General features: G+C 38.1%; 1 protein-coding gene across 3 annotated transcripts in view; it reads right to left on the reverse strand.

The window, feature by feature from the left end:
- Nucleotides 1-23,634, reverse strand: part of gtf2h1 (general transcription factor IIH, polypeptide 1) — a 100,906-nt gene extending 77,272 nt beyond the window's left edge. For 2 of the 3 annotated variants that reach the window (XR_004765146.1, XM_035417129.1), the window contains exons 1-6: nucleotides 23,419-23,634; nucleotides 13,167-13,322; nucleotides 12,723-12,915; nucleotides 9,543-9,705; nucleotides 5,238-5,331; nucleotides 1,551-1,700 (exon numbers count right to left, since the gene is read on the reverse strand). Coding sequence is in view for 2 of the 3 variants with exons in the window: in XM_035417129.1 (XP_035273020.1) it covers nucleotides 1,551-1,700; nucleotides 5,238-5,331; nucleotides 9,543-9,705; nucleotides 12,723-12,915; nucleotides 13,167-13,320 (754 nt within the window). In the remaining variant the exon portion in view is untranslated. The remainder of the gene's footprint in view (nucleotides 1-1,550; nucleotides 1,701-5,237; nucleotides 5,332-9,542; nucleotides 9,706-12,722; nucleotides 12,916-13,166; nucleotides 13,323-23,418) is intronic. The other variant, XM_035417128.1, reaches the window with a different exon arrangement.
- Between the last annotated feature and the right edge of the window lie 1,007 nt (nucleotides 23,635-24,641).

Here is a 24,641-nt window from a genome sequence, read left to right on the forward strand (position 1 = left end):
GAGTGCAGTCGATAACCCCAATAGTATTGGGCATGTTGCCCAAAAGAAAAAACTTTCGCTTGGTCTGGGCAATCTGGTCATCCTTTGGAAATGAAGAAGAACTCAGAACGTTCTTTATTTTGTTAACTATTGGACATTTAGCCTTTTTATGATTTAAAACATGTGTTCAAAATATCCACAATGTATTTGTGATTAATGTATATTTGTTTGTTTTGATTTATTTGTTGTGGGTCAGATGAGGGGTCTGACTGTTCAAAAGAAATTGAAAATGGAAGGGGATGTTTGTATTGTTTTATTGTGCTGTTTTCTGTCTCTTCAAATAAAAACACTTAGTGACCCCACGCTGGCTATTCTATCTGTTGTTCTTTACATAGCTAGTATCCTACAGTGTGATATGTAGTGCCATTTAGAGCACTGGTAATCCGGATTTGGTAATCTTGAAAAGTTTCTATCTGGATCAGGGGGATCCAATCCAATGTTGCTTTGTAAAACCAGCACAAATGTCAGATGGATTACCTGATCCTGGATAGCAAAACATGGGATTTCCAAATCCGGATCATTCTGATCCAGATTAAACTTATTGAACAACTGGGCCCAGGTCTGAGTCAATGTTTGCATTTGATCATACTTTAACTAACTAAAGGAAGCAGCACAAAGGCTACAGCCATTCAAGCTACTGCCATTGAGTTACACATGGTACTTATTTTCACATTGTCGTAATTCCACTAGAATATAGAAACACAATACGGAGTATCACCATATTTCTTATAAGCCTACTGACAATATGAAAATGGGAACCTTACCATTACAAGCCAATGGGATTTCGTAGACTCAAATAGTGCCACAATTCATCAAATTGCACCTTTTTTTTTTTTAACAACTTCCAAACATCCATAAAAAAGCACCTAACTTTAATGTTTAATATCTTGCCACTGATCAGTCTACAAAAATGGCAGACCATTCAAAATAAAGCAGTGACTTTCTGTTTTACAATGGCACAAACCATAAGCCTCAGTCTAAAAACGTAACGTTATTACACAAAATATTGCCATATTATTGCCAGCGCCATGTGTCACCATAACAGCCATTATAAATTCTGCTAATAATATTGCATGTAGAGAATGTAGATCCACATGTGAAGCATACCAAGTTTTGTGCATATCCGGAAAGTCTTTCTGCAGCAGCAGTTGTTTTTGTGTTTTTCACAAAATTAAAAAAGGCAGAAAATCTGAGTAGACCGAGCTTGACTTCTTGAAGTAAACTTGTTTTTCATGAGGAGAGGGACCTACGTACCAAAATTAATGACTCTGGGTCAAACAGGGTTAAAACACCTATTACAGCACCAAAATGTGGTGCTGTAATATTTCATGGAAAGCGCACTACTGAGCCATGGTGAATATTATAAAGTTGGAATGGCATGTCTAGCTTAAAAGCTGTAGGCAGAAAGAAAATAAGCATTTTAAGAGTATGTGTGCAAGAGAACAAGTTGTGCGTTGCTGACGCCCCCTCAGTCGGCAGTCGGTTAAAACCACAGTCAGCCGGAACAATACCTTTCTCATCTTGCTTGGCACACTCGGAGAAGAGGTCCTGCAGCCCGGTGCTGATCCGGTCTCGGTGGAAGTAATGAGACTGAAAGAACCGGGTCCAAAACTCTTTCTCAGTCAAGTTGTGAGGCACATTTTCAGCATATTTCTGTTTCACTGGAAAGAAACATCAGGATGAAAATACTATTATTATGAAAGATGCTTTTAGAGCTCTATATACGCCAGAGGGCAGAACCATACACTGCATTTCACTAAGGGAAGCCTGCTTTCACAGCTGTCTTTAAAAAACATTTAAACCTGGCAGGTACTGCATTAATAATAAACACTAGTGCAGCGCACCATAACTGCATGGACAATTTGCATAGGTGAAATGAAGACAGCCTCTGAACAAATGGTCACCTTAAAATAAAATAGACATCAGTCTACTTCATTGACAAGTGTCCAGTTTGCCAGAATTCAACTAGTGAAGATTTCTTTTGAGGATAATGTATGTTGCCAGGGGTTACAAAATTCTTCCCTTGAATACATGCCCAACAGTTTAAAGATCTTTAAATAAGCATGGAGAGAGATTAGTCTCAATATTATTGGCAAATGCATGTATCATGATCCAGTAAGTAAGCGAGTAGTCAAAAATGTGTTTCACAATCCACAAATATCGCTCAATTTGTTTCTTGGCAATTGCCATGTAAAAGAATATGCACTGATTTGTAAAATGCATACATTTGTGAATATATTTTCCCTTTTGCACAAATACATCACACCTATTTTGTGCAGCCCGACCCATACAAGAGCTACTGATCCACACACAAATATCTGGGCTGCCTTCTTCTGTGGTGGAAGACTTGTGCTTTACAAGCCTTTCGGGGAACCAGGTCTCCTTTGTGAGCAAGAACAGAGGAATCTGCTGCTGTGTGTAAAGCATCGACCAGTACCGACCTCGCAAAACATCTCTCGAATTCAACGCTACCTTGTAACATTGCAATGTAGCCAATTAAACGTTACCGTTATTTACATTGCCATCAAGTTCATCAATATATTGTATTGATCGGAATAAGTTAGCCTAAAGTTAGACAATGAATGAGTATGTACATAACGTTTCTTTTATAACAGCCATTTTTTATTCAGTATATAGTAAGTGTTATAGTTACCGTCTCAGAAGACATCATTCCCTTTTCGCTTTCATGTGTACTGGTGACCTCAAATTGTTATGGAGGCGTGGCCCAGGTGCCAACTGACTGACGTCACACAGGCGACACTGTTTGGATCTTTGGGAAGTGAGGTCCAACAAGCACGTAACAGACCAGACCCACGGCGCAACTCACTTCCGCAGACACATTGTAGCTGGCACCACCTGCGCATGCGTCCCACAAAACGTCCCTCAAAGGTCGTCCATGAGTGAGTGAGTGACCACAATTTGCCATGCATAGCCCACAGCGGCAGTTCCTGCGCGCCGTGGGAAAAACACACCTGCAATTACTGCTTATCGCCATAGGTGCTGCCAAAGACAACGAAACGGAGATCTTTGAGATTGTTACTTTAACCTTTTAGTGCAAAGCCCCTAGGGGTCGGCACGCTTGCATGCCGAGATTGCTGACCTCAGACATTCAGTGCTACTGCAACCAAAGTATGAGTTAAAAACAGAAACGCTTTGTTTTAGTTTCATAAGTAGACAATAATCGACAACTATGCCGAAAACGGAGTTTCAGAGCACCATCATTGTCGCTCTGCTCATCCATTTAACAAGCACCCCCTCCCTGCAGTATCATCAGCAACTACACCCCCCACCTATGACATAATGGACAATATTGTCTATCTGGGCATTCATAAGAATATTCTTTCACCACTCAAAAATCGTATTCCGTCATAGCAACCAGATAAACCCGACAATAGCCCTAAGACATGCCAATACAGCAGTGAAAATGCTGCACACTGAATAACAAAATAATCTTTGAAAACTGTCCTGTTCAAGTCATTCTACAGCCAATATCTGGGACAAAATATTGAATAAATATACAACTTTGCCATTGGTTTTACATGTAGAGATGTCCCTTTTGAGACCGAGCGGTCATGTATTGTCTTGGACAATCCGTTTGTGAAATACACGCATTTGTGACGCCTGGGTACTTTCCAAAATAGCTGTGCGTAGCAGTCTGGCTTGGTTGACAATTCATTTATTCAGTAGGTGACAGTATAAGCTTTCTAACGATGTATAACATGTACATGTCTAATTTTGCTTTTGGAATAGCGTTTTATATCTCAGCATAACCGAACGTTTTCTCATCATCGCATTCACTTATGCATTTACCTTGTGGTAGCAGTAACAGACACTGCACCTGACAAATGTGAATGATTTTTCATAATTTCTTGGAAAACACTATTATTATTGAGGACTTCTGAGCATAGCTAACCCATATGTTTGCTGATAGACCTAGCTGACCTCGTTTTCTGGAGTAAGACAGAAGCGGGTAGAACTGTATCATTGATTTACTGTCTCTGTCTCTATCTACTGAACACAGATAAGATTATCATTGCTATGTATTACTGCTCAAAATATTTTGGTTTTATACGTAATTTGTGAAATTGAGTGTCTTTAAATAGGTTAGTGGTATTTTATAATGAGGATCTCACACTAATGTAAGCATTCGTTGGTAATTTTGTAGTTTTTGTGATGCGTGCAGCAGTAATGACGTGAGAGTTGGAACATTGCCAAAACGTGGTGGAAAGTTGAAAATTGTTTTCATGTCATCCCATCCCCATACAAGAAAACATACAAGAGTACAGGGTATAGAAATACATACAAGAGTTCATTACTACACATTTTGGTACTGTACCGCATTGTGTGACAATATTTTTGCATTATTTTTAAATCTGATATAAATGCTTATCAATGATTCATCTGAAACCTTCATAAGGGACTCATTTATATGCTTTATAATGGACAGAAAGCATTTTATTCATTTTGAGAGATTTTGGATATGTTTCTGGAACCCTAGATATTTTAGGCCACTGTACGAACAGAAAGCTTGTAATTCCCACTTGAAAATGATGCAACAGTGAGTTTCTTGAGTCAAAACAGTAGATTTGTAGTGAAATACGTGAATATGTTGTGATTTACAGCAATGCATAATTTAGATTTTTACAATTGAAAGATATTTGCGCGTGGATATTAAACACGTTTGTGACATGTCTTTTATTTATGAATCATGATACACGCATTTGTGAATAATACTGAGACTAATCTCTCTTCATAGATAAACGCAACATTTTTTTGTTAATTCATTAATTACATAAATCTTGTTCTAGACTGCGTTGATCATGCGGATCCACATGTTTGCATAAAGTTATTTATGTAGACTATGTAAGATTATGCAGACTGTTAAGAGTAGCCAATGTACCAAATTAGAACTGCCAATGTACCCTAGTTTGACCACTGTGTTCATGTCTCAAATATAAAACAAAATTTGGCACTAAAACACATTGGCAGATTAACTTGATCCACTAGGAGATTAAGTTGCAGAGGCAGAACAGCTGTCCAGGTTAGATATAATCTTTGAGCACAATGCTTAATTTCGAGGCTACTGGGACCGTTAGAAAACATGAAAGGCATGAAAAAAAACATGAATTTTAGGTGTGGCTCCCCTCAGTGGTATCTTTCCATTGAGTTCCCATGATAGGTGCTCTACCTCACCTCACCTGCAGGATATGTTCTGAAGATGGATTCAATGATATCAGAGGTTAGGTTGTATCTCAGCCCATTGCAGCCATCTGTCTGTGGCCTGATGTCAGCCTGCAGCACACAGAGAAGGACACAGGCTTAACAAAGTGCTAAGACTGAGCATAGTATTTCTTGGAACATTGCAGTGACTGTGTACAATATTGCTGACACATGAAAGCACTAATAACCAGAACCTGAAAATTACAGTTCTTTAAGCAAAATACAGTATATTACTTAAATATTAAATATTTCTCTGCACAATAAAAAGGCATTATTTAACTGTATACACTATGAATTTTTATTACATTAATTACAAGGGTATTTCAAATGATGTTTTTAAACAGTTACATGTGACATTGTATAATATATACCAACAGTTACAATTACAACAAAACAATAATTCTGCACAATTTCATGTTTACACATCTTTGAGTATTTACTGCTGCCTAGCCTGTTTAAAAAACAGTAGGCCTACTTCTTATTCCGGGGCAACATAGCTCAGGAGGTAAGACCGATTGTCTGGCAGTCGGAGGGTTGCCGGTTCAAACCCCCCCTTGGGTGTGTTGAAGTGTCCTTGAGCAAGACACAGTAGGCCTACTTCTTGTTCCGGGGCAACATAGCTCAGGAGGTAAGACCGATTGTCTGGCAGTCGGAGGGTTGCCGGTTCAAACCCCCCCCCTGGGCGTGTTGAAGTGTCCTTGAGCAAGACACCTAACCCCTAACCACTAACTGCTCTGGCGAATGAGAGGCATCAATTGTAAAGCGCTTTGGATAAAAGCGCTATATAAATGCAGTCCATTTACCATTTACCATTTATTCATAAATTATATAACAGATGGAAGTTGTATGTCTTTATTCTGTCATCAAACAGCAGGGCTACTTGCAGAGAACTAAACAAATTCAAGTTCCAGCAGCTGGACAAACAAAACATCTATTGTCAAAATACTAACTGCAGAATCAGAGCACATTATTAAGCCATCTGCAGGAAAAAAAATTGAGTTCACACCAAATACAGCCAAAGCACTTCATTCAAGGAACTAACCAGACATATTCCTTATAGAACACCAAGGAAAAAATGAGTATGTTAATGAAAATTATCAACCATTAAAATTATACTATAGACGCTATCATCTGACGCTCACGCGTTGCCAAGGTTATGCGCTTGGCCCTAAGTTAACTTCCGCACTGTGTTTGATTATTGGGTTTGTGTTTACTGGCTAATATGACACCGATTACAAATGGAGTGAAAGTTAAACTGATGAACAGACTGATGTTGATGCGAGTTCTTGTCGTTTTCTTCCCATTTCATACAGCTTCTGCTTGACAGACCGGTACACTTGATTGACGTGAAATGTGACCAATCGCCTGCTGTTGAGAACTTTGTTACATTAAGCAATGTCCATTCATTTGGGGTATGGTCACTAAATGTTCAATGTTATGTGACAGCAACGCGATTACTTGTATTTTATATGGGGCAGAACAGTTGTGGTAGCACGTTAGATCGTGTCCATTTTAGGCAAGGAATTTCGCTTTAAAGGAGTACCATGGTGGTTGAACGTGACACTTCTCAGTTGTCTTTAGGCAACAACAAAACAAATGTGCATAATTTTTTTATTCTTCAGTCATTTCAATGTACTTTAAAACGTATTTTTCTAAGCCTAAATTTCCCACTATAAAAATTCACCCGAACCGTCTGGGCGTGGTAATGAGAACTGTCAGTTAGTTATGATTGACAGACCGTGCCCCGTTACAATAGCTACCCCCATGATACGCGCTCTCTTTGGGAGACTGAATTTTCACAAGCTAGCTAGCTTAGTAGTATATCAAGTATCGATAGATAGCTAAGGTAAGGACGTTGACTTATATCCAGTTATAATTTTTGCTATCTAGCTAGCCAAGTTAAGATAAAAGCACAAATATAACGTCCTCATAAAAGCAAACTAGCAAGCTAACGTTATCGATAACATTGCCTTATGAAAGCAAACCTCCTAGCTGGCTAACGTTAGCTAGCTAGCTAAATGCATATAACCAGAAATAATCTAAAGGCACTCTAATTTAAGTGAACCTAACGTTAGTAAAATATTTGCATCGTCTGAACAGCAGGACGGTGTGTCCTGTCAGATTTCTTTACGGGGCGTGGAAATAGGAGTGGTTACTGTATTCGTGACGTAGCAAAATGACAACTTTCTCAACCGGTTGAAAATAGGACGATGAATTTAAAACGCATATTTCTCCAAAAATACAGAACGGACATATTTAATACTTTGCTCATTGTGTTTCTTCAATGCCTCTTGTGCAAATAGCACATAAAACCGAGAAAGTGTGAAAATCACCATGGTACTCCTTTAAATATCCGACAGATAATGGTGTGAATGTAAAAGCTGGGATTTGGTCCAGATATAATATTGGTGCAACGGATGTACTTTGTGACGTGTGCAACTGAATTAGTGGTCGGCACGCCGGCGTGCCCAGATTACTAAACTCAAACATTTGGTGCTACTGCAACCAAAGTGTGACATAAAAACAGAAACGCGTTGTTTTCGTTTCATTAGTAGACGATACACGACAACTATGGCGAAAACTGAGTTTCGCAGCCCCACCATTGTCGCTCTGTTCGTTCATTAAACACGCACCCCCTCCCTGCAGTCTCATCTACAAAACAGCCCCCACCCTTGACATAATGGACAATATTGTCTATCTTGGCATTCATAAAAATATTCTTTCACCACTAAAAAATCTAACTCTGTCATAGCAACAAGAAACCCGACAATAGCCCTAAGATATGCCTATACAGCAGTGAAAACGCTGCTCACCGAAAAACGAAATAAACAAGAAAAAGTTTTTAAAAATGATACCAGTGATTCTACAGTCAATATCTGGGACTAAATATTGAATAAATATACAACCTTACTGTTGGTTTTACATGTAGAGATGTCCCTTTTGAGATTGCGTGGTCATATATTGTCTTGGACAATCCTTTTGGGAAATATACGTGCATTTGTGACGCCTGGGTATCTTCCAAAATAGCTGTGCGTAATACCACACCTGCTGTTTACAGCGTTGTCGCCCTTTTTAGTACACTCTGGCTTGATTGACAATTAATTTATTCAGTAGGCGAGTATAAGCTAACGATGTAGAACATGTTTAATTCTGATTTTAGAATAGCGTTTTATAGGTCAGTGTAACAGAAAATATTCTTAGCATCGCATTCACTTACGCATTCACTCTAGGTTAGCAGAAAAATACTCTGCACCTAACGAAACGTGGTCAACGATATTTCGTAATTTCTTGGAAAATACTATTATTATTGAGGACTTCTGGACATAGCTAAGCCATATGTTTGCTGCTAGACCGAGCTGACATCGTTTTCCGGAGCAGAACAGAAGCGAATAGAACAGTATCATTGACACGGTCTCTGTCTCCATCTACTGAACATAGACGAGATTATCATTGCTATGTAAGTACTACTGCTCAAAATATTTCGGTTATATACGTTATTTTTGTGTCTGGACCCCTAGATATTTTAGACCACTGTACTGACTGAAAGCTTGTAATTCCCACTTGAAAATTTTGCAACAGTGATTTGAGTCAAAACAGTTGATTTGTAGTGAAATATGTGAATATGTTGTGATTTACAGCAATGCATAATTTAGACATTTTGGATAGATTTGGAGACACTGGGTACACCGCTTACTTTTTGCTTTATAAATCTTTAGTAGTTCTGCATATCCACCCTTGGATTTTATGCACTTGTGGTCAAGGATGTATAGTTTAATCTGTTTTACACATGGGATCTCCCAGTATTTCATTGCAAACTAAAAAAGCAAATTTGAGATTTTTTGCCTAGAAAACTGAATTTGTGGCACATTATTTCTTCCTAAATTATGAATATAAACTAATGTAAGTATTGTAAATGGTACAATACAGCTTAAAATAGGGTACCCCCTAAATGGGCAAAGATTGGGCAGATTTGGCATGTGCGCAAAGGGGTTAAAATCTGAGTGTGAACAACTGTCACTTACTGTGAAATTGCCCATAAATCACCAGTCAGGTGACCAGTCACTGCCCATATCCAATGCAAATGTTATGTAAATACACCTCCCCCCCCAGAAAAATCGCATGCTGAACACAATACACAAGGATAAAAAAATCTTAAGCCAAAAGACTTGTTTTCATTTGATGTGATAGTGTGTTAAGTCTTTCAGCTTTAAAATGATTAGTTACTCCAGTGAACTCCTAAATTTCAATGAATGAAATTGTGTGCAGTGATAACTGGGGCTTACCAGAAAAGCTGCTGAGATGCCAACTTCCTGCTTGCTGTTCGTAAGGGAGTGGTCCATGGAGTTTAAGCTCAACCGATTGGTCCAGAACTCCTCTGCACTGATCACCTGACTCACCACTAGGTCCTTGTAGAGCTGGAACAACACTGGGTCCTCCTGGAGCATTCTGGGAGTAGAGGCTGTATGAGCTCCAATGTACAATGATATACCATTTTAAAATCCTTTTATTTCATGTTATTCACAGTCATTCGATCATTTACCTTTGTTCATGTGTATTGCCCATTTATATAAAATAAAAAAACCCACAGGTGACCTAATACTTTTGGTCTGTACTGGATGTGTGCGTATGTATATTATACAGTATATACATATATATATATATATATACACACACATACACAAATATACACGCACACATGTGCAAGTAAATGTACATGTGCACTCACACACTTGCACTAGATGGCTAAAAGTATGTGGACACCTAACATCCAACATCTCTTCCAAAATTATGGTCGTTAATATGGAGTTGGTCCACCTTTTTCTCCTATAACAACCTCCATTCTTCTTTATAACTAGATGTTGGAGCATTGGTTAGGCAGCAAGTGACGGCGAACCTAGCATAGAGCTAGAGCAGCTTGCTTTCTAACCCAGTTTCAAAGGGTTTTAGAAAGATGCTATGTCTACACAGCATGGGAGATAAATTTCACTGGGTTTCATGCAATTTTCTAAAATAATGTAATAACAAAAATAACCCAAACTGGTGCTAATTGAATGGCATAAAAAAAGAGAAGGAACTATTTTTCCTAATAGAATGATTGTTTTCTTTTCTTAAAAAAAAAAAAAAACCTCTGGTTGTTAATTCTAACAACGATGCAAATACAATGACAACCAGAGCTTTTCTTGACAACAGTAAAACAATATGCCCAAAGGGCCACATACAAAATGAATATGTACTTCCTATTTCATTGTTCAATGTCGTTTTCTCTTTAATGTTTTTGTTAGCTGATAGTGACAGATAACTCTGTAGAATTCGAACTCTAGTGTCATCTACCATTACCAGAGGAGCTATACTTAGCCAAGTGGCGGATGTGTACATAATGGTTTTAGTTTTGAACTTGAATAAAAGTTTTTAAAGTACCATTTTATTTTAATTTTATCCATGCAATTAGTTGTAACCATGGTATAAGAGATTAAAAAAGGAATCCATGCCAGGGCATTTACAATAATATATGGCACTTCAGGGTGGTTAATGGTCCTCGGCTTTCAGCCTCAAACTGATCACCACCTGTCGTGCCATATATTCTAGTATATGCACGGCATGTCCCAGTAGGAGCCCTTTTTGCCTCTAAAACTGAATTATTTGCAGCAAGGATTTAACAAACTGGAAACATTCCTTCTGTGGTGAAGAGCATTACTGTCCTTGTGGCGGAGGGACAAAAACAATTAACTAGTTTTTCAAATTTTCTTGAAGCCTACTAATTGCAAGACAATAAAACCATAATTATCACCTGATGCATTATTCATTAAGCTACTGAACTTTTTACAGAATTTTTTTAAAAAACAAGGCATCAGGAAGCAGTGATAGAGATAGGAATTCTCAACAGGGATATCATCCACACAGGTATTTTGCCTAAAATCTTTGTAAAATAAATGAAGATAACTCCATTAGTACAATAAACAAAACAAAAATAAGAAGGCCTATAGGCTCAAATTGTTGTTTAGAACAAATTGCTTCCCAAAATTTTAAACTTAAACCAGGCTCCCAAAAAATTTTTCCAAAACCTCAAATTCAGTTATGTTTCAATTCTAAGAATTCAGTCTATTAAAATGCAGTTCATATAAATTCTGTTTCAAAAGAACATCCAGATTACTTTAGAAAAAGAAGTAGTAAGCGGATGAAATCGATTCTACCTGTAGCCAAGCATTGTCAATCTCTGTGAAAAGGGCCAAAGAATGAAGCTTCCATGTTGATACACTGAGACTTGAGTCAGCCAGCTGCAGCAGGCACAGAGTAACTCAGTCGATCACAGCCCACATGTACTTTTTCATGAAGCATTCCTCTGACTTGCGTCTGTGCAAGCTCACTTTGTGCATCGCAGCTTGTTTCAGGGAAAGCAAGTGCCTGTCTAATCTCATGAATGGACAGAGGGCTTGCTGAACTGAGCAAAGTGAATATGACTGGGTATTCCAAACTTGAAGAAACCGTAAAAAAAGAAAAGAAAAAAACAGTGAGGTAAAATCTAATATATAATAGCTCCAGACACCACACGTGATACAAAGCGAATGGACGGCTCAGTTTGACTTCAACCAAATAGCCTACACGAGCCAAGACCTAAAATAAAAGCATTCTATTTCACAGCATATGGGAACATTAAAAATAATCAAAAACTTAAACCACACTTGTCATTTTCAACCAATTCGCACAACTTTCTCGAATGCATCCATCAGACAAACCTAGCCATACATTTATTAGCATTAGGCCACTGTTGTAAAAGTAATCATCATATTAACGTAATACGTTATATACGTAATATAGCCCCAATGTGATGAACTCTGCATATAAAATGTGCTGAACTTCAAAACTATGGCTTCTCCAGCCTGTGCAGGCTTCAGGGCAGTGATAGCGCCCAGGTCTAGTACCAAATCCTGACTGTCAGAACTAACTGTGACCAGTAGCTCCACAGGCCAAAAAACAACAGAATCATCCAGAGTTGATGGATATTCCATCATCGCATTGCATACCCCTCTGTTCAAATGGCCTTCTGAAGCCTGCCTGCACCAACTGCGCTCAAATATGTACTAACATGCAAAATGGCTGCTTCACCTGGTGGACTAAAGCAGAGATGTCGAATACACTTTGGTTACGACGGCATGTTTCTGTGCTCTCCCAAAAGGAAGGAGAAAACAGAAAACATCAATAAGACAGGCCAAAAAAACTGCCCATTCCAAATGATAAGAAAATACCCTGAAAAAATACAACCCTCAGTTGCATTCAGTGTCATGGTCCTCATTATGGATTACATAAAAAATTAAATTTATCCTGTGTAAATTTACCAGAATAACTTTGGCTGCAATGACAATAGGAGAATACAATTTAGGTTTTCCTGTCAAGAGTGATAGTTTGCTAAATTAGAATACCAAAGGTGAGATTATGGTGGTTGTGGGGGTACATAGTATGCTCACCGGTTCTTCTCCTCCAGTTCCTTGTTGGCCTTCTTTTTGAACTTGGGAAGAAGTTGTTGCAGTAGATCCTTGGTTGCATCACGGTCCTGGAGGGCACTGGTCTCGTTTGCAAAGTGGAACGTGGTGCTTTCCCCAGAGTGGAGGACCAGTTGCAGCTGGATCTTGGCCTTGCCATCAGGGCTGATTTTTTGACCTGTTTCAAAAGTATGTTTTTGGGACAAAAATATGTTGCTCCTTCTGTCATCACATTCTCTTACTAAGGAAGATATCAATGAAGCTAATGGACCTCTGCATGCTTGTTGTGCATGCAACTGAACTCACACTGGATGTCCACATGTGCGTAATTGGGAGTTCCAGCAGATGGCTGTGTGTGTGTGTGTGTGTGTGTGTGTGCGATATGATGTCTTCGAGTGTGCGTTTGTGTGCACACGCAACTTGACTCACAACGAATATCTGCATAAAGATGGCTGACAGTGAAGCGGTCCTTGCCATCTTGGCCCCATGCGATCCTCTCTGCCATCAGGTATAGAGTGCCATCCTGTTTTTTCTGCCGGACCCTCTTCACCACCAAGAGCACCTCCTCCGATGAGGCCGCCATGGCTACACACAGCACATAGGGTAAACATCCCTATTAAGCCCACGTACCATATAAGCCCACTTGCAACTTCTGAGTCAAATCAAAAAAAACTACATCATTTTTTGCTGTGTGATGTTTTTTCGAATGAAGCAGCTTGTTACGTAAATGACACTTTTTATTTTAAGTCAATCACATTTGTCGATATTGAGTTATCGAAGCATATGTGTGGCATGTGCCTGCTGATCCCAGAAGAAGTTGCAAAAAAACTTAGGTGATTTTGGTACCCTCAGAAAATAACATTTTTTGTATATTTCTACTCCTGTTTTTGGAAAGTACTCACTTGTTATCAAAATTTAAGAGATTAGTGTTTTGAATGAGACATATGTTAGAATATTACCTGAATTAGAAATATTGTGTCTTTTGAAATCAAAATATGAGTTTTAGCACACTAGCAAACAGACCACATGCTGCATCAATACAGTAGCTACATAGTATGGTTCATTGCAATGACATAAAGCATGATAAGCATGTATAGTTTATATTTTTGTATGCAGTTTATATTATTATACTGTTAAATAGACAATAAATGTGTATGTTTATCTTTATTTATTTTTTAATTAACATTTTTACCTGGTGGGCTTAAAGGGGACTCTAGCAAAAAAATCACACTGTCTGAGGTGGATGTAAATGAGTATAGCTAATTACTTCTCTACATGATCAATTTATACTTTTCATATTTTGTTAGTGCACCATATATAGATTTATTTCATACAGTTGTTTTTTTAATGTCATGTGAGTAGAATAAAATATTCTGTCTTTAACCATAAATTCACTGATGTTCCCTTTAAGCCCACTTTACTGTGTTTCAATGGGGATTTTCTCCCTTTTGACCTCTGAACCATTTTCCTCCCTAATTTTGACCTCACCTGATGAATCAGCTCCATAATTCAGATAATTAATACCCTTATTTAAATATCAGTGATATTGCATACGTCAATTCATTCTGGATAGGCCTGTGTTCTATCTTAACATTAGCAATAATTTTTTAATCTTTACTTTACAGATGAGTTTTAGTTTAAGATGACTAAAACACGAAAGAACTACAGTTCATGCCCACGCATGATAGAAGCGGAAGTTCATCCTCTGCAAAGCAGGGCTGTAGGGACCTGGACCATTCTATTTGCGCAATCATGAGGTCATTGAAAATCTACAAAAATAAGATGAAAGCCATGAACGACTTGCTAGCGTAAGACAAAGACAACCACAACGTGGGCTAAAGATTGAAGCAAACAAATAAAATAAAGCTTAGACCACCTTATAACCTGTTATGTTACACTACTAAGATGGAGCATGGAGCGATTGATGGCCTTACTAAAACGATACAATCACCTCAAAGAGCAAAGGCCTACGTTTAGTCTAGGAGAAAGTAGAAATTGCAGAAATGTTGACATCTTTCTTGTTTATTTTGTTTAAGTTATAGGCTAATGATACATGAGCTTCAATATGTTATGACTGATGTCTCCTCATAATGAACTGTATGTTTTAATGTTACTTCACAATGAACTGAATGGTTTTAAAATGTGTTTTTACAGTGTTTTCAAACTACTATCCTAAATCTGTTTAACATTTAAAAATGTATTGTTTAATTGTAAATCCTGAAATTGACTCATTTACTATCCTTAGAACATTAGTATTGAACTTGAAATTGTTTTTCATTCAGTCAGTCGGTCTTCAGAAATCTTCATAAAAACACCTGCACTTTCAACCAGCTGACTGAACCAGAAATTTTGGCCAATTTCAAATGCCAACAGCACACCATAGGATAGAGATACAGACAAAATGACAACACATATTGAAAGATGAAGTATTGAAGAGTAATTTCCACTATAGTTTTGATTTTGTTCGTAAATATTTTTTTGGCTACATTCCAAAGAAGACATGTTGTAAGTTTAACTTTTTCTGTGTTGACAACACAGCAAAAAGGCTGGTCATGCCTATTTCAAATGCCATTTACAGGCCATAGGATAGGAGTGGAGACAAAATGAAAATAGCTATTGAGAGCTAAGAGATTACAGATTTGAATAGAACAAGTTTGTATTGTTAGGATTTTTTAAATATATATTTATTTATCAACAAATCATGAAGTGGGCTTATTTGGAACACCCATGGGCTTAAAGGGTACGTTAGGTACCCATTAAGCCCATGCCAGACTTTTGACATATTTTGACAAATTAACAATAAAAACATTAGAAATTGGTATAAATGAATTATTGACACTTAAAATGAGAGATTAGACTTTCATTATAACTAAAATGTTCTCACTTAAATTGGGGCAGTATACATGAAAAATGTCTGAAAAGCGGATTTGGTGGGCTTAATAGGGACGTTTACCCTAATACACTTCCAGATCAGAGCTGCATCAGGCAGGATGGGTGAGAACACAACACAGAATGCCCTTAGACACTTATACACATCATAACATTTCACATTATATGCTGCTCAGTGTACTTCAACACGGTCCCCCCTTTTTTCAATAATCTGGCCGGAGGGGAGTGAAGGTAGATGGACTTGCTCAGGATTTATGAAAAAGAGCACTGGTATATTCTGAACGAGAGGACAGACTGCATCATGAAGGTTGTCATCATACTATAGAAAGATATAGCCTAGTAGTGAAACCCCTTATGGAATGGAAGCCCATCAGCAGCAGAATGGTAAAACCAGACTTAATGGACAACACAAAAAGTAACTGATCCAATGTTATGCTCCCACAAATTATGCCAAAGACAAAAGAGTATGACTTCTACAACACCCTTCAATCTGAAGTTGAAAAAACACCCACCGAGGATTTTCTCCTCGTCATTGGAGACCTTAACGCAAAAATTGGCTTCGAAGCATAGGGAAGCATGGTTGTGGTGAAATGCACGAAACTTGCAACCTTCTGTGTCACAAACAACCTGGTGATAGGTGGCAGCCAGCATCCACAAGCTGAAATGGTGTTCTCAGGATAGAGACAAGAATCAAATAATCAGATAATAAACCATCAGATAATAAACGGCAAGCGGAGAAGATCGTTACAGGATGTTATGGTACATAGAGGACCAGATGTTGTCAGCAACCACTATCTGGTCACTACTGACATCAAGTTAAAGGGATAGTTCGCATTTTTTAGACCCAGTTCGCATTTTTTTCCTCTGCTGAGAATCATCATCTGACAACTATTTAATAAACACATCATCAATAAGCCACTTGACTTATCAATGGAAAAAACACATTTTGCTACTCTTGCTTTAAATGCACCTACGGCACTGCCACTTCTCAGGGTTGCCTGTCGACAGGTGCACCACCAGTTTTCATTTACCATTTCCCTCATCTCACTAGATGATACAGAGCCAGCAAGTTACGAGCGCACTCTTTCTGCCCTTGTGCTCTCAATCTCTATAAGCTCTTCATCAGTATATTCAAGTTCAAACATGTAGGCCTAAACCTCAGCATCAGTTATAAAATGAAAGCCAGTCATTATAGTCATCACTGCAAAGACATATTGAAAAGCTGCTCCCAGAAATTGGATCACGAGCTTGCTTAAAACAATGAAGCTACAGGCCGTTGCCAAGCAACTGCTAGCATGATCAGCGGTCATGCAACCAGGGATAGAAACGGTCATAATTTACATTCGCAGTAATAAGGTAAGCGGTCAAAAACACTTTTTTTTTGTTTTTCCATGTTGGCATGTTTTGATTAGCCTACAAAATATATATTTATGCAAGTAAATAAACATATGACAAATTGTTTATTTAAGTTTGGCTTAATGTTAATGTGTTTATTAAATAGCTGCTGGATGAATATTCTGAGCCCCCATTAAATCAATGTCTTTTTTTGTTGGTTTTTTTTTTTTTTTTTTTTTTTTTTTTTTTTTTTAAATTGAGGTTTTTCGAGCTGATAAGCTGTTTTCAGGTTTAGGTTAGCTATAAACAGAAATGATTTTCTCTGCATAGAAATACAGGCTACTGCACAGAAATACAGCAAGCCGAAGTTAGATTTTTAAAAATGCATGAACCCATGTGAATGTTATTGTGCTCAAGGATACATCCTTTATTTAAAATAACACAACCTTTTCAGGATCTTCTTTTTCTTTTATAAGGCAATAAAGCATAAAAAATACAGGAGGTATTCAAAAAACCTCCTGTACCTGGGCTATGATATCTAGTGTTCCACACCTATCCAAAATCTATCCAAAAATGAATTAGGCCTAAATACATTACATTATAAAATTGCAAAAGTATTGTGAGGCCCTGCGGTACATATAACTAAATATGCAATCATTCACTATTGTATGTTTTTCTGTACTCTACAATATGTAATCTTTTGTTGCACGAGGATGGGATGAGATTTTACAAATGTTAGGCTACTATTTATGATCCCCTTCCAAGGGAAATTTTATTAGGATCAGCACACAGTAAATTAGAATTTCCCATGCCCTAACTGACAAGTATAGCCCATGGAGATACTAACATTATGTACCACATTATGTACAACAAGATTGCAAGAAAATAATATTTCACCATCGGTAAAATGTTGGCAATGTTCAGGCTTCAAGGTAAATCGACGCATGAAACATAACAAGACTGAGGCACCTATGAACGATTACACTAGAGCATGTGAAATCCCTCCATTAGCCCAAAACTCTTGAAAAACACCCAACTTCATTGTTAGTGGTATGAATTCTAAAAAAAAAAAGCAGGCCACTACGAGCTACTACACTACACTGACACTGCCCAATGCACAAACAATGTCGCTATGCAAAGAGCTAGGCCTGTTAGTTAACCCCCAATAGAAATGTGCTGAGCGTTATTAACAAAGGCTAACAGTTCTCGCTTACAAACAATGTGAATATAACAATAAATTAATCACTTTACACACAACTTACTGTGCAAAGCACTCCAAAGTGTCAAATTAGTCTTTATTTAAAAGTGGCATAACATGCAGTGCATGGGGACCAACTCAGACTACTACAAAAACTGATTGTTTCCATGAATTATCAAGATCCAACATAATTAGGCTATGACACTCTGTTCATACTTCTTATTCAAGAACACATATTTTAACAATGCAAGTCAAAAAAGTGTGTAGCTATTTATAATGCAAGGAGCATCGTGTAGAGAAGTGTAAAGCATGCTGTCATTGGACTCTGGAGCAGTAGAAACACATTCTCTGAAGTGATGAATCACGCTTCAATGTCTGGCAGTCTGACAGACGAACTTGGGTTTGGCGAATGCCAGGAGAATGCCACCTCGCCCAATGCATAGTGCCAACTGCAAAGTTTGGTGGAGGAGGAATAATGGTCTGGGGCTGTTTTTCATGATTTGGGGTAGGCCCCTTGGTTCCAGCTAAGGGAAATCTCTTAGCGCACATGGCAAATCTGGCCAATCCTTGCCCATTTAGGGGTAACTATTTAAAGCTTTATAACTCCGGATGTGAGCATCACAGAGACTTGAGAAATGGCTTAAATGAAGCAAGACATTTGTACCATTTATAATCACAATGTAAAAATAACTTTATGCACTAGCCACTGTGTCTGGTAGATTCTCAACTTCTACCAGTCACTCACCTTTTTTACCAGCCACTTTTTAAAAATCAATATTAAAGCAGCGGCGACTGAGCTGAAAATTGGTGGGGCGCAAAACTTTAATTTAAACTAATCATTGATCTCAACCCGTTTTCATTAATTTTCCTTTATTATCAAGCGTGCCACCGATCAGACTAATCAAATGGCAAGTAGCCTAACACAGCGTCTTCATACCGTGTTAGGGGGATTAAATCATAAATTCAATCTATCCGTTACAAATCCGTTTTAATCACCAAGTAGGCTAGTCTACACTTAACAAACAAGATACACCAGTCTGTTATCTACCGTGTTAGCTTACAGAATAACCAGCAAAAAAAAAAACCTGCACTTCAAGATTATTTACAATCTACGCATTGCAGATATTTGCCATGAATACGAGTGCGGAGAAAGAAGTGCATTTATCCACAAATAATGCCGATTAAAAATGTGCACAATTTCATACTGCAAATGAAAATAAATGTAGGCTATAAGGCCTAGGCTACTCGCTAAAACTGCCTATTTGGGGAGAGCAGGCTATACATGATAGTAGGTCTATTGAGTAGCCTAGATGTGGATTAATTTTATTGATACTCAAGGAAAATCAGGGGAAGTTTCCATCACTGCTTCGTGATTAAAACGGATTTTTCTAAATCGCATCATTTAATCTCCCTAACACAATGCGAAGAAGCTGTGTCACTTTCCAATTGATTAGTCAGATCGTTTGCATGCTTGTTAATCACTGAAAATTGATGAAAACAGTTTGAGATCAATGATTAGTTTAAAGGAAAGTTTTGCGCCCCACCAATTTTCAGCTCAGTCGCCACTAAAGGCTAAATACGACAGTGGCACTGGGAGCAATACTTTTTGCTAGACGGCTCGAACACCTGATCATGTCGCCACTTCTCATTGAAATATTGTCTCAGGGCCGTGACGCGAGATGGGTTGCCAGGTTACTGCCATGTAAATAATGCGATAACACAGTACAGACAAAGATTGGGCATCCGCCACTGTGGCGTGTGAGCCTCACAAATTTACTAGCCACTCCGCAAAATCACCCGCATTTGGTGGGTGGCGGGTGTTAATTTTACACCCTGTTTACAATACTAACTTAGATTAGTTTATAATCAAAATTTTGGAAGAAAAAGTGCCACAAAGGCAATTGTTCAGGCAAAAAAGAAAAAATGAATTTGCTCTTTTTAGTTTTCAAAGAAATACTGAGAGATCCCATACCCTGGATCCAAAACTCCTTTACCACAAGGTCATAAAATCTGAGGGTGGAAATGTAGCAATACTAAAGATCTATGAAGCAAAGACTAAGCAGTGTACCCAGCATCTCCAAATCTATCCAAAATGTCTAAATTATGCATTGCTGTCACAACATATTCACATATTTCACTACAAATCAACTGTTCTGACTCAAGAAACTCACTGTTGCATCATTTTCAAGTGGGAATTACGTTTTCCATCAGTACAGCGGTCTAAAATATCTATGGGTCCTGAAACATATCAAAAATCGATCAAAAAATGAATAAAATGCTTTTTGTCCATTATAAAGCATATAGGCCTAAATTATTCCCTTTATGATGGTTTCAGATGAAATATTGCTATCAGATGAAAAAATAATGCAGAAACATTGTCACACAATGTGGTACAGTACCTAAATGTGTAATAATTAACTCTGGTATGCATTTCTGTGCTCTACAGCATCTAATGTTTTCTTTTATTGGGCCGACATCAAAACAATATTCAACCGTCCACCACGTTTTGGCGATGTTCCACCTTTCACGTCATATCTGGTGCATGAAACAAAAACTACTAAGCTACCAATGAACACTTACATTAGAGTGAGAAACATCCACATTATAAAATACCACTAACCTATTTAAAGACACTCAATTTCAAAAATAACGTATATAGCCGAAATATTTTGAGCAGTAATACTTACATAGCAATGACATTCTGTGTTCAGTAGATAGAGACAGAAAATCAATGATGTAGTTCTCTCCTCTTCTGACTTACTCCAGAAATGTCAGCTAAGCCTATCAGCAAACATATGGCTTAGCCATGCTCAGAAGTCCTCAATAATAATAGGCGTAATATTTTCCAAGAAATTACAAAATCATTGTTGACATTTCATTGGGTGTAGTGTCTTTTACTGCTACCGCAGAGTGTTTTTTTTTTTTTTTAAACCTTTATTTTAAACCTGGGAGCAGCCCAGTGCAACCACAATCCTCTATTGTTGGCCACTGAGCAGCTCCACTGGAGGGAGAGAACATTTTTTTAGCCAATTAAATCAGAGGATGATTAGGTGGCAAGTTTTTGCGAGAGTCAGATCTGGGATTTTAGCCAGCCATTTAGAATGCGTAAGTGAATGCGATGGAGAAAAGTTTTGGTTACGCTGAGCTATACAACCCTATTCCAAAAGTAAAATTAGACAGGTTATACAACGTTAGAAAGCTTATACTGTCACTTACTGAATAAATGAATTTTCAAATCAAGCCAGACTGTACTAAAAAGGGCAACACCGTAAACACGCGTGGTATTACGCGCAGCTATTTTGGAAGGTACCCAGGCTTCACAAATGCACGTATAATTCACAAACGGATTGTCCAAGAGAATGTGTGACCACACAGTCTGAAAAGGGACATCTCTACATGTAAAACCAGTGGTAAGGTAGTATATTTATTCAATATTTAGCCCCAGATATTGACTGTACAATAACATGGTATCATTTTTGAAAAATTTCTCTTGTTTATTTTGTTATTCAGTGAACAGCATTTTCACTGCTGTATTGGCATATCTTAGGCCTATTGTTGGGTTTATCTTATTGCTATGACGGAATACAATTTTTGAGTGGTGAAAGAATAGAAAAAATGTTTATGAATGCGCAGATAGACAATATTGTCCATTATGTCATGGGTGGGGGGGGGGGGTGTGTAGATGCAGATGAGACTGCAGGGAGGGGGTGCTTGTTAAATGAACGACCAGATTAATAATGGTGTCGCTGCGAAACTCCGTATTCGGCAGAGTTGTCGTGTGTCCTCTACTAGTGAAACTAAAACAAAGCGTTTCTGTGTTCAACTCCTAATTTAGCCGTAGGAGCAATGAATGTCTTTGTTGAACAATCTAGGCACGCCGGCATTCCAACCACTAGGGGATTTGGGCTAAGTGGTTAATGCCATGGCATACACTGACATTCTAGCGAATTGTGTGCTTCCAACTTCGTGGCAACAATTTGGGAAAAGCCCTTTCCTGTTTCAGTACAACAATGCCGTCGTGCATAAAGCAAGGTTCCTTAAGAAATGGTTTTCCAAGATTGGTGTGGAAGAATTTGACTGGCCTGCACAGAGCCCTGACTGTGGTCCAACTGAGGTTGTTATAAAAGCAAAAGGGGGACCATATTAATGCCAATGATTTTGGAATGAGATGTACTCCAAGCACATATGGGCTGATGTTCAGGTGTCCACATAATTTTGGCCATGTAGTGTATGTCTTTGCATCACCTATGTTTCACAGAAGCTGGCTGTATTACAAAGCAATGCTACCAATGACTTCCCACATTTGTTCAAGTAACTCCTTATTTCTTCATCTTGAAATCAGTTCCTTCAGATGTTATGTTACCTCAGAGACTAATTCTGAAATCAAGGTGTAGGCTATATAAAATCATACTGTGGGTACCCTATATCAGAGTTAATTGGTTTCAAACGAGAAGTGTCTAATCCCATCCAAAAAGGACCAATGTGGGTACAGGTGTATGTCCTAGCCCAGCACTAAGACACCTGAATCTACTTATCAAGATAATTGCTTGAATTTGGTGTTTCGGTGTTAGGCTAAAACAAAAACTTGCACCTGCACACCCCTGCTGTAACGTTATTTATTTTATTTATTTATTTTATAAGAAGTTTATAATTCACATAAAATCATTTGGATAGTCAGGTGGCTGGCAAATAACCTACAAAAGTTAAAGAATTACCCTCATATGCCCACTATACCGAGAACACTAGACTAGCGTATAACTTGGTATCGACTTTGTGGCTAAAGACAGAGTTTGGTAGTTAGGAAAGCGTACTGGTTAATTAGCTAAATAGCTACGTACAACCTCATATTTGTGGCAAAAGTGATAGCGAAGTAGCTAGCTTGCCATCACTGTAGCTACACAAACCAATGATAAAGTAACACTATTAACAGCTACCCAAATATCGTTACCTATCTTGCAGCTATATAAAAAAAATGATTATGTATATCGTCTAACTTAGCTAGCAAACGTTATATGGAAACAAATCAACTCCAGAAACAGCAGAACTCGTTCAACGGTTAGCCCGTAAGCATGTGAGGGTAGTTTGCAGATTTTAAACTAGCTGGCGTTTCCACGGATAGTCAACGTTAAATTACTAACGTTAGATAGGCTATCAGTGTGACGTTAATTAGATAGCTAACGTTATCCAACATTAAGGACACGCCAAGTTAGCTAGCCTGCTAACATTAGCTTTACACAGTAGACTGAACCACAAACTCACCGAACGCTGATAAACAGACAATTAACCTCCTTCGTTTTGTAAGACGTAGTTGTACACAATCGGCTGATTTTCCCTTGGCCAAAGAAGTAAGCCTGAAATTCCGCGCACTGTTCCTTCGGCACCACACTTCGAATCAACGCGTCAACCTCAAAACTGTTCTGTGGTGTAGCCCTTTACGAGAAACATCGGACTTCCGGTGTAGCAGCTTCTTCTTCTTCTTCTTCTTTTTCTTCTTCTTATTCTTCTTCTTCTTCTTCTTCTTCTTCGGCGGTTTTAAACGTTTTGGTACGTTAGCGCCATCTTCTAAACGGGAGTGTGCAAAAATTAGTCTCAGTATTATTTACAAATGCATCAATCATGATTCACAAAACGTCGCAAACGGGTTTTACTACCCACACACAAATACATTTCAACTTGTGTCTCGTAAATTGTCATTTAAATGAATGTGCACTGATTTGTACTAAGCATAGGCCTACACATTTGTTAATGCATATTTTCCCTTTTGCTCAAATACCTCATGGGCCTACTTTGTACATGAAAAACAAAAATATGTTTCCAATTCCCGTGTGTATTTTTTTTGCATAGATGTAAAATGTAAAATTGGCTTGTGAAGTTTTGAATCTGCATTTGCGGATCAAGAGACACACGTGCATTCAGTGATTCTGAGACTCTGCAGTTCGTGTGGTCGGATCCTCAGACAAATATGTACCGTTCCACACACAAATAGCTGGCTGTCTTCTATGGAGGAGTATTTCGGACAAAATAAAATAAATAAATAAATAAATTGTGTAATGTGACACAACCAGGGGTGGACAGTAACGGAGTACATTTACTTGAGTACTGTACTTAAGTACATTTTTCGAGTATCTGTACTTTACTTGAGTATTTATTTTTTTGGAAACTTATGACTTTTACACTACATTTGAAAGATAAATATTGTACTTTTGACTCCACTACATTTCTATGAAGGTTGTCGTTACTCGTTACTTTGAAGCATAGCTTTGAAGTCAGCGGTTGAATATTTTTTTCTTTTCTAAAATGTGATTGGCCACACGTTGTGTTCCTCACAGGAGAAAACCCAATCACAATAGCCTACTCCTACTACGCTGTCAGTCAAGTTCAAAGTGCTTGCTTGTTGCACCAGTGATTAAACAGTTCAATTTGAACTTGGCGGCGGTAATGATGGCGACGGCAGAAGATAAGGACGATTCTTTGCCACCATA

This window comes from Anguilla anguilla, chromosome 5 (genome assembly GCF_013347855.1).
Source record: "Anguilla anguilla isolate fAngAng1 chromosome 5, fAngAng1.pri, whole genome shotgun sequence".
Taxonomy (NCBI): domain Eukaryota; kingdom Metazoa; phylum Chordata; class Actinopteri; order Anguilliformes; family Anguillidae; genus Anguilla; species Anguilla anguilla.